The sequence below is a fragment of the Lactuca serriola genome, chromosome 5 (genome assembly GCF_051521515.1).
Source record: "Lactuca serriola cultivar US96UC23 chromosome 5, Lser_US96UC23_V15, whole genome shotgun sequence".
Taxonomy (NCBI): domain Eukaryota; kingdom Viridiplantae; phylum Streptophyta; class Magnoliopsida; order Asterales; family Asteraceae; genus Lactuca; species Lactuca serriola.
The window spans coordinates 174718611-174736895 of record NC_136412.1 but is presented as its reverse complement, the minus strand read 5'-3'; the positions used below and the strand labels follow the sequence as shown (position 1 = coordinate 174736895).

The 18285-nt window shown below is 36.1% G+C and overlaps 2 protein-coding genes across 2 annotated transcripts; both read left to right on the top strand.

Moving 5' to 3' along the window:
- The first annotated feature begins 363 nt into the window (after window positions 1-363).
- Window positions 364-6172, top strand: LOC145053313 (Protein kinase superfamily protein). The gene is made up of 3 exons (XM_079001332.1): window positions 364-1594; window positions 1723-2175; window positions 2682-6172. Exons 1-2 carry the CDS (start codon window positions 439-441, stop codon window positions 2172-2174), a joined length of 1608 nt encoding a protein of 535 aa, XP_078857458.1. The 5' UTR covers window positions 364-438; the 3' UTR covers window position 2175; window positions 2682-6172.
- A 2299-nt stretch (window positions 6173-8471) lies between these two features.
- LOC145053312 (replication protein A 70 kDa DNA-binding subunit B-like) lies at window positions 8472-16826 on the top strand. The gene is made up of 3 exons (XM_079001331.1): window positions 8472-15942; window positions 16034-16304; window positions 16431-16826. Exons 1-3 carry the CDS (start codon window positions 15904-15906, stop codon window positions 16580-16582), a joined length of 462 nt encoding a protein of 153 aa, XP_078857457.1. The 5' UTR covers window positions 8472-15903; the 3' UTR covers window positions 16583-16826.
- The last annotated feature ends 1459 nt before the right edge of the window (window positions 16827-18285 follow it).

The window sequence follows — 18285 nt, the reverse complement described above, 5'->3', positions numbered from 1 at the left end:
CAAGGACAAAACGGATAACTTTTAATGATATAAAGAACGTTTCGAGTTAATTTTTGAAAATATGGATTAAACGTATAATTTGATACGTGTACGATGGACAAATCATGTAATTTACTCTAAATAATAGTCATTTACAAGAAACAAAATCAAATCAATGGCATGGCTAGTGTTACAATTAAAAATAGACTTTATTAAATTTAAAAAGATTAACGAAATGGACCGTTTTTCTAATTTACTCAAATCTTTAAAACCAAGCCAACAGCTGGGCCATATCCGGCTGTATTCAAGCTTTCAAAAACAGTTGAAAAATCACATGCATCACTTTACTCTCTATCAACCGATGTACCATTCACAAGAAAACTGCTTCAACCCCTCCTTTTTTCGTATCTAAATTAAGTCCCATCTTTAAACCCACAAATTCATAGTTACGCATCAAAAATGGCGCACAACGATGAACAAGATCGAGAAACCAAAAGATTCCACTACCCACTCGACCCTAATAGCTACCAGATCCTCCAAGAGATAGGGAGAGGATGTAGCGCCATAGTCTATAAAGCCCTATGCACCACCACCTCCACCGTGGTTGCTATCAAATCCATTGACCTCGACCGATCAACCACGGATGATTTCGAAAATATCCGCCGGGAAGCCAAAACAATGTCCCTTCTATCTCATCCAAACGTTCTCAAAGCCCACTGCTCTTTCACAGTCGCCAGTCGTCTGTGGGTGGTGATGCCTTTCATGTCCGCAGGCTCTCTGCAATCCATCATAACCTCTTCTTTCCCTAACGGCATTTCAGAGAATTGTATTTCGATAATCCTTAAAGAAACTCTAATGGGTCTACGTTATCTTCACGATCAAGGCCATCTTCATAGAGACATCAAAGCTGGGAATATTTTAATGGATTCAAATGGATCGATCAAGTTAGCAGATTTCGGTGTTTCAGCGTTTGTTTACGAATCAAGTTCTCGTTGTCTTATGCTTAAAGAAATCACAGGAACGCCTTACTGGATGGCACCTGAAGTTATTCATTCACACAATGGGTATAGCTACAAAGCTGATATATGGTCATTTGGGATCACTGCACTGGAATTAGCACACGGAAGACCTCCACTATCGCACCTTCCATTCTCAGAATCTTTAGCAATGAAGATAACAAAAGGTATACGATTTTCACATTACCAGAAAGAAGAAGAAAAAGTGCTCAAGAACACGAAGTTATCAAAATATTTCAAGGACATGGTGGGATTATGTCTGAATCAAGATCCTTTAAAACGCCCTACAGCAGAGAAACTGTTGAAGCATTATTTCTTCAAAAACAGTAAAGGGTGTGATTTTCTGGTGAAGAATTTGCTGCAGGGATTGCCTTCTGTGGAACGTAGGTTTAAAGAAAGTAAGTTTGAAAGAGTTGGATCAATGAGCAAAGAACAAATGGAAGACGATAACGATGAAGAGGTAGAAGACTTTTTGCTTGGGAATAATGTGAAGAAAATCCGAAGGATTAGTGGGTGGAACTTCAATGTGGAGGCTTGTGAGCTGGATCCTGTGTTTCCAGTTGGGGATACAAGTTACAGATCGAAGAGCTTGGATGAAGGTATGTAAAACACACTCGCTATTTTTTAGTAATGTGTAACATATATATTTCAAAGATGTACGTCAGTTGCAACCTTTTAGCTTTGATTTTGTTTATATAGGCATGCATCCTTTGTTTTTTTTATGTAGGTCAGCATATGAACGCGAATCCTCAAAAAGATGTATTTGCTAAACAAATTACATTTGGAGGAGAAAGTGTGATTTCTGAAACGAGAGGGGAGTTAGATGGAAATAAAGAAAGTTTACCTAATGTTGTGACCAATGATGGTGGTGGCGGTGAGGAGGAGGTTGATATTGTTGGTGGGAGTAGTGGTGTTGATAGAGAAGTTGTCGTGGGGAGTTTGATGTCATTAAAGAGGAGTTTGGACGATCAAAAAGAGAAGGTGGTGTATATGCTTTCGATGGTCGGAGCTGAAGAAACTATATGTAGTGGTGGTGAACATGATAGTAGTGAAGATTCATTAATGCAAATGATAGAGAAGTTAAGACTGGAGTTGGATAATGAAAAGAGAAAGAGATCTAGTTTGGAAATGGAGTTGGAGTTTTTAAAGTTGCACATAACTAGTAACTCTGATGTCTAAGGTTTTATATCTATCTTGAAAAGCCCTTTACGGTTTATATATGGTTATCTATTTATCTCTAAGACATGTAATTTTTAGAGTAAACAGTAAAAAACCGTTAGTAAAAAACTTTTACTATGTTTGTAATATCATAAAATTACTAAGTTTTTGACGCATAATTAAAAAAAAAAAACTTAATATTACATTTATTATTGCTGTGGTTATAATTTTCTTGCAGAATTATCAGTATTAAAATTTGGTTTAAAGCTCAAATTTAATCCCTGTAATTTGCAAAAAAGTAAATCACATGGCTTTTTACTTTATATTTCGTTTTTATCTACTTTATTTATTTTCGTTATATATATATATATATATATATATATATATATATATATATATATATATATATATATATATATATATATATATATATATATATATATATATACACACACACACAAACACACACACGCTTCTTTATTTATTTTTGATTTTAAATTTATTTTTCAACAATATGTATTTTCGCAGCTACGAAACGTGGAAGGTGCTATGAATCTGACTAAGCTCTTCAGGAAGATCCAATCCATAAGCAACTTTGTCAACCCTAGCAATAACGCGGATCACACATTTCCAATGTGAGACCTTCAGCAATACCTTTGACCCAACTTCCCCATTTTCATGAAGTGAATCACACATTTTCAAGGTGAGACCTTCAGCAACACCATGTCGCCGACCTAAAGCTCCAACTCAAATCAACATCGGTCGACATAGCTCTTCTGCCAACAATGAGCAGTCTGCAATCTCTACCTGATCTGCTAGATCATCTCTATAGTCTGAAGGACCATCTCGGTTCGTCCCATAACCCTGTAACCAACCTCGCCCCAACAGACTGGGGTACGACATCTCCGCCCATACAAGAGCTCAAAAGGCGGAGCACCAATGCTGGAGTGGAAGTTGTTGTTGTAGGAGAACTTTGTTAGAGGCAGGTAGGAGTCTGAACTCCTACCAAAATCAATGACACATGCTCGCAACATATCCTCAAGAGTCTGTATTGTCCGCTCACTCTAGCCATTGGTCTGCGGATGATAAGTTGTGCTGAAATGCAACTGCGTACCCATTTCCTCATGGAACTTCTACCAAAATCGAGAGGTGAACCGAAAATCACGGTCGGAAACAATGGAGGCCAGAACTCCATGGCGAGCAACGATCTCACGAATATATGCATTGACTAACTTCTTGGCCGAAGAACTCCCCCGAGTCGCCTGAAAATGGGCACTCTTTTTCAATCGATCCACGATGACCCAAATAGCATCAAAACCCTTTGTCGTCTTTGGCAGCTTGGTGATGAAGTCCATCGAAATATGTTCCCATTTCCACATGGGAACCTCCTGAGGCTGCAGCTTGCCATGCGGCCTCTAATGTCCGGCCTTGACCATCCTGCAAGTCAAGCACCTCTCCACGTACCAGGCGATCTCCCTCTTCATACACGGCCACCAATAGCTCAATCTCATATCCTGATACATATTGGTGGCCCCCGGATGAATAGAAAAACGATACTTATGAGCCTCCTCCAGTATAATTTTCCTGACCCCACCAGACATAGGAACCCAAACCCGACCACAACGGGTCAACAAACCACGACTGTTCGGAACAAATCTGGTGATTTCACCCCTGATCCTCTCAATCATCCAATTCTCTTCCCGAACACCCTCGGCCTGAGCCTCCCTAATCAATCCCAAGAGTGGAGAATCTAGCGACATCCTCATGCATGACACCCCATTAGAAGGTCCGGTCGACTTGCGTCTCAAGGCATCCGCCACCACATTCACTTTACCCGGATGGTAAAGGATCTCACAGTCATAATCCTTGACTACGTTTAGCCACCTGCGCTGCCTCATGTTCAGGTTTGGCTGATCCATAGTGTGTCTCAAACACTTGTGATCCATTTAGATGGTACAGTGGACCCCATACGTATAATTTCTCCAAATCTTGAGGGCAAAGAATACTGCCCCCAACTCCAGATCATGCATGGGATATCTCGTCTCATGCGGCTTCAGCTCTCGTGAAGCATAAGCTATCACCCGTCCCCTCTGCATGAGGACCGCCCCTAAACCAATGATAGAAGCATCACAGAACACCATGAAATCCTCAATTCCTTTTGGGAAGGTCAAAACTGGGGCCTCACATAATCTTTGTCGAAGGTTCTCGAATGTCATATGCTGCTCAGGGCCCCACCGGAAATCCACCCCCTTCCTCGTCAAACGAGTGAGCGGTAATGCAATCTTGGAGAAATCATGAATGAATCTTCGGTAGTACCGTGCCAATCCCAAGAAACTCCTGATATCCGAACGAGATTTCGGAACCTCCCACTGCATCACCGCCTCGATCTTGGCCGTATCGACCAAAATCTCATCCCGATTAACAAGGTGTCCAAGGAACTGAACCTCTCATAACCAAAACTCGCACTTTGAGAACTTAGCATAAAGTCGTTCTCGCCTCAAAACCCCCAAGAGCTCGCGGAGATGCTCCTCATGCTGCTCTATGGTCTTGGAATATACCAAGATATCATGAATAAACATGATCACCGAGCATTCGAGCATCGACCTGCATGCCCGATTCATCAAATCCATGAATACTGCAGGTGCATTGGTGAGCCCAAATGGCATCACCACGAACTCGTAATGCCTATAACGAGACTAAAACGCGATCTTCTCCACGTCCTCCTCCCTCACCCTGACCTGATGATACCCGAGCCTCAGATCTATCTTTGAGAACCAAGACGCACCTTACAATTGATCAAAGAGATCATCAATCTGCCGGAGGGGGTAACGGTTTTTCACCGTTAACTTGTATAGCTCCCGGTAATCTATACACATCCGGTGTGAATCATCCTTCTTCTTGACGATTAAAATTGGCGCTCCTAAGGAGAACTACTTCGTCTGATGAACTGCTTGCCTAGCAGTTCCTGTAACTGAGATGACAACTCCTGCATCTCAGGTGGTGCTAAACGGTACTAGGCCGTGGAAATCGGGGCCGCACCTGGCACGAGGTCAATCCTGAACTCAACCTGCCTCTCTGGAGGGAAATCGGGTAACTCCTCCGGAAATACATCAGCGAACTCCCTGACGACCGGAACATCAGCAACCGATACCTGATTCCCAACCCGCGTATCCACCACTTAAGCCAAATACCCTGAACACCCGTGCTAAATATATTGTCGAGTCCTGGCTGTAGAACAAAACCCTAAACCCATCCTGGTGCCCTCTCCATAAATAACCAGTTCTCCCCCACTTTGGGTTCGAACTACCACGCATTGGCCATCGTAAACGATCATAGCACCGAAAAGGCTCAGCCATTCCATACCCACAATCATGCAGACATCCCCCATGGGGATAGGGATCAAATCGATCAGAAAGGATACTCCAAAGATCTCCATAACACAACGGTGATACACCAAAGAAATAGAAAACCCGTGTTTGTTGGTGATAGAAACTTGCAATTAGCATTACAACTCCCCTAAGGGCATAGCAAACTCCCTACTAAATGACCGAGAAACAAAGGACTGACTCGCACCCGAGTCAAACAACACTAAAGCAGGCACGGAGTTCACTAGGAATGTACCTACCAAAGGTACAAATACATAAGCATAATACAAACATAATCAATAAGATAAGGGATAGAAGCATAGCAGTCACAACATATGGTACTTCTCTGGCCTCCTCGGCAGTAAGCTGGAAAGCGTGACCACAAGCCCTCTAGGGCTCCGCCCTGCCCTGACTTCCATCATTAATCCCCAAAGTAGCCGGGGCTGGAGCCTACGCCGTCCTAGCAGCGAGCGATAGACAGTTGGCATTCACATGGCCAACCTGGTCGCAATGATCATAAATCCTGGAACTTAGTGTTGGCGCATGTTGGCGGTATGGGTGTGTATGGGGCGGTTTGGTTCGGTTATTGGTCAAAACCGAACCATAACCATTATGATTGGTTAATGCATTTTGGTAGCCATTTGGTATGGTTAATATTGGTTATGGTTAATGGTTTTTGTCGGTTAATGGTTTTGGTTAATGGTTAATATTGGTTAACCATAATGTTCAAAATAATATAAATAACGAAAGTATATTGACATAAAAAATGAAAACGGAATACAAAAAAGTCCTCGATGCCAATGTTTGTAACCTAGCTTATAGTAATAAAAAAAATGTGTACATTTGATACTCAGAGTGAGATAACACATAGTCACATTTAAAATAAAAAGCATTCAATAAAAATATAAAACTTTCAAAAAAATTAACATTAATAATTTCGTATATTGATAATTAATATTAACTTTCAAATAAAGCCAAACATTCATACACATTCAATTCGATTAAATCAAAAACTATAAAATAAAATAGCCAAACATTTATATTATGTATTATCTTGATAAAAAAAAAAGGTCCAATCACTCATATACATTCAATGTGATTAAGTCTTAGGATTAACGGTGTGAGAAGCATCAATTTTGGATTATGAGTGTGAAGATTAAACTAATTGTGAATAATGTTTACAAATTGTAGAATTAGCCGATTAGGAATTGCAACATTAATGAATAATCTAACTATTGGCATGATTGGAAGATTGTCTGTGTCTGCATGATCAACCTTTGATGGTTTGATTGTTCGTTCGTCTCCTGATAAGTGAGGATTAATGAATTATATTTTGGAATTTTAATGGGTTTTAAATAAGTTTTAATATATTATTTTATAATTTATATATAATCTATAATTTTTTATATTAAAATATAAAGTTAGCGGTTTGGTTAATAATGGTTCGGTTAACCTATAAAACCATAACCGAACCGTTAGTTATCGGTTAACAAAAATTTGAAACCGAACCAATGGTTTTTAAAATGGTTAGGTTATTATGGTTCGGTTATATCGGTTAATTTGGTTTTGGTTCGGTTTTTCAGTTATTATGCTCACCCCTAGTTGGCGGCAATCCCTTGCCATGTGGCCCGGCCGGCCACAATTGTGGCACCCAAACGATGATTGAAAAGCACCCTCATGACCCTTGTCGCACTTCCTACAAGTGCGGCCCTTCCGGCCCCCAGATCTGACATCAACGGTCTTAAACCGCTTTGGCGCAGGCTGTGACTGCATCGGGGCCGGTCTTGACTCCCTCGTTTACAAATCAATCTCAATATCACACTGCCTGGCGGCCTCCTACATCTCCAATAATGAACCATAACACTGAGTAGAAACAAACTGCCTAATATCCGTCTTAACCATGCTCAGGTAACGGGACATCTGAGCCTGCTCAGATGCAGCAAACTCAGGATAGAACATAGCTCTCTCCGTGAACATCTTAGTGATCTCCATCACCGTCACAATACCCTACCTCAAATGCAGATACTCCTGGGCCAACCTCTCTCGCTCCACTAGCGGAACATATTGGGAGCGAAACATCTCTAAAAACTGCTCCCAAGTCACAACAACTCTCTGCTCAGTAGAATAGGAACTGGTAGCGAGCCTCCATCAATCCTTCACTCCGGACTTCAGAAGGTTCAGAGTGCACCTGAACTTCTGGTCATCAGGGCATAAACAAGTAAAGAAACATCCCTCCACATCAGATATCCACCTCATGGCAATGATCGGATCCTGCACCCCATTAAAAGTCGGGGGCTTCGTACTGTCAAAGTCCCGATACTGAAAAACCTGACCCGGTCCAACACCAGCAGCTGCTACGGCTGCGGAGGCTGCAACAACAGCAGTCTCGACAATGGCTACGTATCTGCCATCAAAGAACTCCATCGTCGCGGTCTTAATAGACCTAAACAGTTCCAGTATCTGATCTCGGACAATGGTTGCAACATCGTCATAAAGAATATCCCTAATCCAGGCATCCAACTCATCTGCCCCAATCTGCCTATCAGCTCCTGATCCCGATCCGGATCCAATCTCAACTCGCCTTGTATTCACCATATTGAAAATACACAAGGGAGATATCAGATAATATGCATAACATAACAGGGGAAACAACTCCCAACAATCCCTAGGGGTTGTGACTTCTCTGTTACGCATACGAGTCCTGTGCTTTCAGTAATATGGGCCCATACTACATTCCACACCTACCCGTAGTTGTCCCAGAGGATCATCACAACAACCCTAACAATACTTTTAGCATACTCAAACTCTCAATCCTCACACCCTAGAGGATAACTATATATATATATATACATACATATATATATATATATATATATATATATATATATATATATATATATATATATATATATCAAAACTAGCCTGCTAACCCCACACCACTCATCCATGAAACTTCCACCAACCCTGCAACACTTATGTATGCTAGTCATACATAATGTTGGACCCTATATTCGACTATCTATTCCTACCCTAAGCCCTTCATCAAACAAGAAAAAGAAATAAGGCCAAACCAAACATTCTCAGGCTATAAGATCTTAGTTATGTACGACCATGATGCCTACACTAAGCAACTACAATAATGATGTCAATTCCATTATAGAATAACCCTAGGCTATCATACATCATATAATCAACCAATTCTATCATGCAAACATCCTGAAGATCCCGAGCCTATCACTAGCATGATGTTCTAACATATCATAATATCAAATAACAGTAAGATATTTTGGGGTCTAATAACTGGCTCCGACTGATCGTACATATCACATCCTCCTTGATTATTTTGAAAACCATTTGAAAATAATTTTAAAAATCTTTTTCCTTAGTTTGAGACTGGATTGACACGAGTGTTCCTCCAATTCGCTCAAACCAAGACTCTGATACCAACTTGTAACATTTATAAAGTTCTCAAAAATTTTAAACATTTAAAATTTACTCAAAAATCATCATTGTTTACAAATTGTTTTCAAAATAAGTTCAACATCAGAGAAATTCCAAAATCGTGAAATAAAACATAGGAGGTGTACGATCACGCCTTCGCCTTCCCACAATCCTCTGAAGTACCTGAAACATAATCCAAAAATGTAAGCCCAAAGCTTAATGAGTTCCCCCAAAATACCAATACATATCGAACAACACAAATATAATAACAACATGCAATGGGTCCACAACTAACATGCTAGATTACCCCTGAGCCCACAACATAAGTATGGCTTGCCCCTGGGCCCACATCTTATGTCTGGCTTGCTCCCTGGCCCTCAGTACGAGTCTAGCATGCCCTACCCAGCCCTCAGCTCGTATCTGGAATGCTCATGAGCCTCAGCATGAGTCTGGCATGCCCTTCCCGACCCTCAGCTTATATCTGGTATGCTCCATGGTTTGTTGGCTACAGCACGAAATAGTACAACCTCAACCCAACCCACACCGTATGTCGACATATAATAGATAATATCATATTCAGATAATAGGCCGCATCACAGGTAGTCCTAAAGATCTACCAAACTAGCATATCAAAACTACCATGCATATCTACTCCATACTCAGCATACAATATCAAGTTACCAAACCAATGGGTCGGCCTTGGTGCCTTCGACCCGAAAAGTATAGTGATGAAGACTCACATCTCAAGTAGTGCAGAACTAATAAGGTCTGACTCCGAATCTCAGCTCCCGACTCAAATGCCTACAACCACCATGTAACCAATTCCATCAAAATCCCGAATACCCAAAATGTCTTCAAAAGTCAAACTTAGTCAACCATGGTCAATGTCAAAGTCAACGGTCAAGGTCAACATTCCATGTTGACCCAACACGTCGACTGCACCAATAAACACTCCGTGTTTCTATAGCAATCAGATGGTCGGGAAAATCCCAGCCAACACGCCGTGTTGGCTTGTAAACACGCCGTGTTTGCCCGAGCTTAATACATTTAGTTGTTCCTATGATTCCAGGGACTCTAAGACTCGAATCTAAACTCAAATGCTATCAAAAAGGATAAAGTTTCCAACTTTATCCTTTGGGGTACTCCAAGTTTTCAAAAACCCATCCACAAATCTTGAAGATCCAAGGGCTTAACCAATAAGCACAAAATCCTTTAGATATGAAACCCAACCATTCTAGAAGAGATTATAGCATCAAAATCAACCCAAAAGTTGGTGCTTTATCTCCATGCATGTCCAATGCATGTATTGAACCCAAAATGGGTCAAAAAGGGGAAATATGACCTAAACTCAATGTATGGAATCAAAACTTGACTAAAGACCAAATCCAAGCCACTACAAGGTCACATTGGCCTAGAGATTCATAAAGTCGCAAACATTATGAGATCCCCCCATTTCAATATCCAAGAATAAGAAGAAAATGGACAAAAATCAAGATCTAGCTACATAGAGGAATAAAAATAGAATCTTGGACACTTACAAAGGCCCAGAAGAGTGCCAAACTGAAGATGAGAGCTTTGTTTGCTAAATCCTTGCTTCCTTCTTCCAACTTCTTCTTCTTTTGCTCCAAAAACCACACTAGCTCACAAATGAGATGGAAGGATGATTAGGGTTCACAAGGGCCGATATGGGGGGTATGGAGGTTGATAAAATATCATCCCTAAGGGGACTTAAGGGGATTATATAGGATGCTAAACCCTAAAATTTAGGGTTTCACATCCACCCGCCAACACGCCGAGTTTCCCCTCACTAACACACTGTGTTGGTCCATAAAAATATGCGGCCCAAATGTCCTTCAACACGCCATGGTGAGGCTTCCACCATGCCATGTTCCAAAGGAAAAACGTTCTTAAAGGAATAAATCTCAAACCAGGGAGTCGGGATGTTACATTAAAATTCCTACACAATTACTAGGAAAGGAATTAAAGAGAATAACATGAAAAAATAAATGAAAGAATGTACATTGCCTTAATTAATAGAAATGAAAAGTACATTCCCTAAAATACTCAATAGTATTCTACAAGTGTAAGAAAGAACCCAAGATAAATACTATGTTTACAATGATGATTAATAAATAATGAAAGAATTTCCGAGGATAAATCTTAAACATGCGAAAGTACACTTCTACTTATGAAAATTGATTATAAGATGAAGTGTTATCAAATAAACACATTCCTAGCGATATGGTAATATGATAAAGAGGAGATAAATGTAAAGAAAAATTATTTAGTATGAAATACTACGAAGTATTTTAGAAGTGTTATGAAGAAATAAAAGTAAATGCAAATAAAGAATGATGATGCTCAAAGGCAATGACAATTATCAAGGGAAAATTCTAAATTTGTGAAAGTATATTTATACTAACTTGGTAAGGTACAATACTTTGATGGAAAAGAGATTATGTAAGCCTTACTAACAAGTTTCAATGTGTAATTACAAATGGAAATAGTAAAGGAAGCATAATGAGTATGGAAAACTTCATAATTATAGCTAAAAGGGATCAAACTATAATGTGAAGTTCGATATGACTTGAAATGCCTACTACAAAAAAATATACAAATAAGAATGCATTGGACACAATTCTCAAGGCATGGTAATTTGAAACCACTAAAAGTTCAAAAGTTGGTTAAGGTAATTATATGACATTTTGAAGCACAAACTTCATAAATAGATCAAAGATGCAAATGTTAGAATTCAAAAGTCTTTAACAGTTGTTTATATGGACCTTTCAAGCTAATGTATATTTGGTTCTTTGTTAGAGCAAAACCTTGATTCATAGGGTACTAAGTGTTGATTACTGTTAACTTTATTGACAAATACTTCGACTTATGATTTTGTCTTACCCAAATTTATCTAGAAGATGGAAATTTTAACTATGGATATTATATGTAATTTAGTTATGACTAAAGGATTTTTCACTCATCAAGTGATGTGAATATAAAAGGAAAGACTGTTGCGAGAATCATGAATAATGATTGGAATGCATATACAATAGTAATGAAGAATAAAGAGATGAATCCCTACTCATTTGTGGTGCAAAGTTAAGCTTAAGACATGAAATGGCAAGAAGTAAAGTGTGATGACACTTAGTATGGCATGGATTAAGTTTTTATGGATAAGAATTAATATTCTTATACTATGAAATCCTTTATACGCCATGAATAAAGTTACGTGTGAAAGTGTCAACAAGTCTTAAGGGATATAATAATAGGAATTATAAGAGGTGTGGAACAAGAAAATGTACCTAGAGTATATGTATGAAATAACATTATGATATAAAGTAATTAAATGAAAAGGTAGAATTTAAAAATTCATTGGATATGAACAAGGACATAGAACCCTATGGATTATGGGAAATGATATGTTTGTCGTTTGAGGAAGAGTGATAAATAACTTAACGACTTCAAGGTTACAATGTGTAATGACATGATGATGATAAATATTGGCGACCAAATAAAACGATCATGGTTTATGAAAATTATTATGGTTTAAAGATCCATGTGGAAAATGATGGAAATTATCAAAAAATGATGATGAAATAGCTAAGTGATGAAATCATTTAAGGAAGGTAAGTGACATTTAAAGTGAGGTGGATTGTTTTTTGTGAAAGAACTGATGGTAAAAATCAAGTGAGACAAAAAGATGAAAAAGAAAGAAAGACTCATGAAAACAATGTGTACTGATTACAAGGATTGGAAACTGAGGTCCGGTTTGATAATTGTCCACTAAGAAAGTGCTGACTGGGAAATGTGTGTATGGATAATAAATTGTTACTAAGTAGGAAACGATGTTGTTTGATTATACATCTGACTGAATTTGCCGACCGGTGAAAAATGTCCATTTTACCGTGATGTTGTCAGTGATGGTTAAAGTTCCTGAATAATTATAAAAACATACAAATTGTCATACAAAATATAAATTACACACAAATCATTTTAAAATCCAAATAAAAATTGTCATACAAACCTATTTAAATCATCACAAACTTATAAGTTCATAATACTTTTTCTTTATATGATTTTTCATTCTATGTTTTATAAAAATAATATCCAATTATTACATCATAGGTCAAAGTACCACCATAGGAGTTAGGTTGTCGAAGGGTAACACTGGAAATGATACCATTTGCTGATAAAATGCATATTGCACAGCTTCATGTTGAGAAAATGATATAACCTTCATTGTTACATCCTAATTTAAACCCAAAAGTAAAGAAAATTTTTTGAACGCCAATAATCAAGAATTATTCAAGAACATAATTTTTCACAAAACCCATAAGGGTAAAATAGTCAATTTATCTCTCCCATGTTAACATTGATGATATGAGGACTAAAGTTAACACCAATCGCACTTGAAACTGAATCACCTAAGCAAAAAACAATAAGCAATGTTAGAAAAATTGAAAATCTTTATAAACTACACATTATATTACTTCAAGAAAATAAAAAATAAAAACTCGATAAATTACTATATATTATATCATTTTCAGAATAAAAAGGTAGAACAAATCAATTTATCAAAATGTAGAACAAATCAATTGAAACTCAAAAAGAGCAAACTCACCATTCACAAAACATGAAAGCTTTACCTGATGAGAAGAGGCAGAAGGTGTCGATCATCATGGACGGTCGTTGTTGGTTGTGGGAGAAGAAGTGTGTCTATGGCGGCGCTGAAAGAGGAGCTGTAGGGAAAGGGCACAATTGGAAGACGCCTCTCCCATTCTCAGTCAACCAATTTTCATCTTCTTACTGAGTCAGATTCGACATTTCGAGTTAGTCACATAAAAATGATTTACCAAACAACTTTAGCTGACAGAGTTATCCAAAAATGTCTAACCTGACTCGGTCAGAAGAATATCAAACACAGTCCAAGTCAAACTACAAAGTAGAATACTACTTTCGGTAATGGGTTGAAAACTCCAAAATTGTGAGAAATGGCACAATCCAATCATTGGAAATCAGTCATGATAAAAAATATACTTTGGCATAAGGTGACTATGGAACAAAAAAAGTATGACTGGATCACGTGTTGACTTTTGAAAAGCAAATGTTAATATGATAAGTGAAGTTTGGAAAACTTCAAGGCTTTTGATTCAAATATCATAATGATTATGAGATAGACAAAGGAAATGTGAGAATGGAAAATTTTGAGAAAAAATCTCTTTAAGGATAGATATTGAAAGTTCAAACCCAAGTATGGATCGTTTAGTAACGAAATCATTCTTGTTTAGATGATTCCAATGAAAACATCTTGTTAAGGTGTAGGTATTTGTAACATCCCAACTTTTTTTATTAGAAATACCAAACATTTACTCGATCAAGTATATAAAAGTTTTGATAGAGATGTTAGGAAAAAAATGGAATTTAATACCCCAAAATTTATTGAACAGAATTTAATTAAACATGAATTAAATTGTTTATTCGAATGAGATATATTTGCAAATTAGGTGATAAAAAGGAAAAAGAAGTTTTAGGCATTTTGTGAGATTTTCGGATTTAACAATAATAGACAAACGAATATTTGCTTATTATTAGTTTAAGTCTTTTTAGAAAGAAATAAATGTTACAGGACTTAAATGTAAATATAGGTTACATGATGGGTCAAAGATGAAACATGAGTCACTTGGTTTGTTTTTCTTGTGGGTATCGACCATATAGCATAAAGAAAAGAATCTCTCCTCTAATAAAAGTCTCCTAAGGTGCACATGGCATTCTTCTAAACAACCAAAGTCCACGTGTCATTTTCTACATTTTTCTCAGAAATTTGTTTCCGCCCAAATCATCCCTATAAATTAGACAAAAAATCAGAAAGTCAAAATCAGAAAATCAAAAGTTAATATTTGTTTCAAAAAAAATCTGTCTCCATATTAAACGAAAAATCTGTTTCCATATTAAACGAAAAATTCAAACTAAAATATAAGCACCTTGCTAGAAAATCGGCAATGTAAATCGGGAATGGTTTTTTAAAAATAATTGTGTTTCCCTAAAAACAAAAATCTATGTTTCTTATAAAACTTTTACCTCTCATACCTTCTTTGACGAATCCACATATTCTCCTACTAATAACAATTATTTTTCCATATTATATCTGCATTAAAAATCATAAAAATCATACATTATCATCATCATATCGCATAAAATCAGGAATGGTTTTTTATAAAGTTTATCTGTTTCCAAAAATATCTGCATGATTATAGTAATTAAAAATCATTTAAACAAATTACAATATTCAATCACAATATTGACTTCGGTTGTTTTATTCCACCTATAAATACAGAACCCTAAATTCTTTTCAACCATTTGCATTTTCTCATTTACTTCGTATCTGAACTCTAAAACACTGCAGAGAAGGTAAAGCATCCCGAAACAACTATGCTGAATTTTTTTTGTTTATCATTCATTCGTATTCTTATTGTAATTTTGATTACATCTATATTCCTCTCCTTCTGTTATTTTCTATATATGTTATCTTATACACAAGCTATTCAATTTTTTTCCTACGTACAAACAAAATGAAGAAATCAATACAGATGTCCTTCTTATAATAAAAACATATAGGAATATGTGTGTTCTGTTAGTAAGGAATTTAAATTTATATATATTTTTCATCAGATTTATATAATCTTGTGTTTTTTCAGTTAAATGGTTCAAATGCAATCTGAATTTGAATCATAATAATACCAACATATTGGAATATTTTTGTTAACTTATTCAGGGCTTTGAATTTACATATATTTTTCACTAAATTTATATAATTTTGTGTTTTTTCAGTTAAATGGCTACTCCCAATGTCACTTTCATTGCTGATGTAGATGTGTTGAGGGACGATTTGACTCTAAAAGTTCGTGTCATCAACTTGTGGAAACATATGTCATTCTACAACAAAGATGAAATTTTCTGTTGAATTAATATTACTTGATGAACAAGTATGTTACACTCTACATATTAATTATTTCTCACAAATACACATTTAAGTACAATTACTTATATAGTTGATCATATATTACTTTTTTATAGGGGAGCAAGATCCAAGCTACTGTTTGGAAAAAGTTTCTATATCGATTCAAAAATATATTAAAGGATGGGTCGACTTTTTACATCACGAGTCCAAGTTTTGCATCACAAAAGTCCGGTTGTTTCAAAATAACTCCTCAAGATCAAAAACTAACCTTTGTCCAAAATACTGTTCTCAAAGAATGTGCAGAATTTTCTAGATCTACATTTGGATTTTCATTTGTTGACTATCAAACTGTTTTGTCGTTGCTACATCCTGAAGACATATTTGTTGGTTAGTTAATATTTATTATTTTAATTATAAACTAAATATTTAATTGGTTTTAGCTATGTTTATCTGCTATATATTATATATTATATCTTTAAATTTCAAAGGGCTCTTCAAATGTTTTTTTTACAGATGTTATTGGATTGGTAGTTGCTATTACTGAGATGATGAGGGATGATCCTGAAAAGTCTAAACACAGACTAACCATTCACATCCAAGATGCAAAGTTTGTTGTTCATTTCTTTATATTTGTATTATATTTTATATTAAAATATGACTTTTAAAAAACAATTGTTCAATAGTCAGTGCTTTGCAACTCCGTGTAAATCTGTAGGGTGATTATGCCTACAATATGCAAGATTACATAGATAACAATCCACCAAATCAATGTGTCGTTGTTATACTTCAGTTTGCAAAGATTAGTGTTGGAGAGGTATATTTGTTTTATTAATTAAACAATTTTTACATCTTTGATTATTAAACTGATTATTATTATTTGTGTTATAGATCGTCCGAGTGTTAATACCTACTTTACATCTTCAAAGTTGTTCATTAACTCCGATATCGATGAAATTAGTCTTTTCAAAAAAAAGGTAACACGTTTTAAATATACAAATGTTCATTACAACAATACTTTCCCTTAAGTAATAAAAGGAATCAGCATTAAAAACAGATTGAAAAGACGGAGATAACACAAAAAAAAAAAAAAAAAAAAAAAAAACTTAAAACGAAAATCTAAAATAGAAATATGAAAACTTGTGACTAAAAAACATGAAACTGCAATAACTTAAAAACACTTCACTCTAATTTTTTTTCATGATCATACTTCGCATCGAGGAAGCTCGAATGAAATAATATAATTGAACACCAATCTCAATACCTCTAATATAATCCTAGAACCAAAGTCAGAAAAATGTTTAACGATATAGACTGATAAACCAAGCATAAAATTAAATAAATATTATACCTTAAGTTACCTTTTTTCACAAAAAATAGCATATTTTAGAATTTTATTTCTTTTTAACTTCGCCATTATTTCCTAACTCTACCTATCCTTAGAGATTCTAGAGATTCTGACAAGGAAAATAAGCTTTTGCTAAAACAATCAGCCCACCCAAAAGGGCCAATGCCTATTTTTCATTATTTGAAAAGTATCATATATAGCATCACACAGATTCTTCTTCTCGTTCACTATATATGACTTTGGGTGCCGCCTTGCTCGATTGAAACTTGACTTTGTCTTTTGCCTTTTTCCTTTTGCTTTAGTTTCTTCGTCCGCTTTAAATATTTCTTGAGATTTATGTGATTAAGTGCTTGAAACTTGATTTGGGTACCAGATTTCACATTTAGTACCACTATGAGCTCGGATGAGACAATTTTGTTCACTTCTTCATTTTTGTTGGTTTAATGAATACGGTATAAGACACTCATTTTACCCAAAAAGGGTAAGTTATGTCAACAAAATAGGGTGAAGTTTTGTGGAGTCAAGACTTAACGACTCGGTTTCTTACTTAAAAGTTTAGAGAAATTAGTTTCTAGATTGTTTTTTTACTTACATAGTTTCGATATATGATTTTCTTTTGTTATATAATTGGTTGATGATTTACTATGTCTTACAACCTTCCTAATTATAAAGAACTATTGCTACACCTACAAGTGTGAAGATTAATGTTTTCAATCCATATATCATTTTCTATCTTTATAGAGCACATTTGGAAGTAAGGATTTTGAGTTTTTTTTTTCTTTTATATCATTTTTCATATATGATTTTCTAAAAAATGGGTCGTTGTTGCTGAAATCTAGGCAAATGCTGATACTGTTGTCACTACTGAAATTTATTATTTTGGAAATTATTGTGGGTCTAATTAAAATTTCTCCATTGGGAACCTCTGACAACTTTCACAGCAACAACGTCTTCTTATAGTACTAGACATATATCTATTGGGTGCCTAGTTTTGTTAGCAGAATACACACGGTTTGACTATAG

Coding starts and splice junctions, on each gene's coding strand:
- LOC145053313 (XM_079001332.1), top strand. CDS start 439: ATGGCGCACAACGATGAACAAGATCGAGAAACCAAAAGATTCCACTAC. Junction 1,595..1,722: donor ATCGAAGAGCTTGGATGAAG/GTATGTAAAACA, acceptor TTTTTTATGTAG/GTCAGCATATGAACGCGAAT.
- LOC145053312 (XM_079001331.1), top strand. CDS start 15,904: ATGAAATTTTCTGTTGAATTAATATTACTTGATGAACAA. Junction 15,943..16,033: donor TAATATTACTTGATGAACAA/GTATGTTACACT, acceptor ACTTTTTTATAG/GGGAGCAAGATCCAAGCTAC. Junction 16,305..16,430: donor TCCTGAAGACATATTTGTTG/GTTAGTTAATAT, acceptor TTTTTTTTACAG/ATGTTATTGGATTGGTAGTT.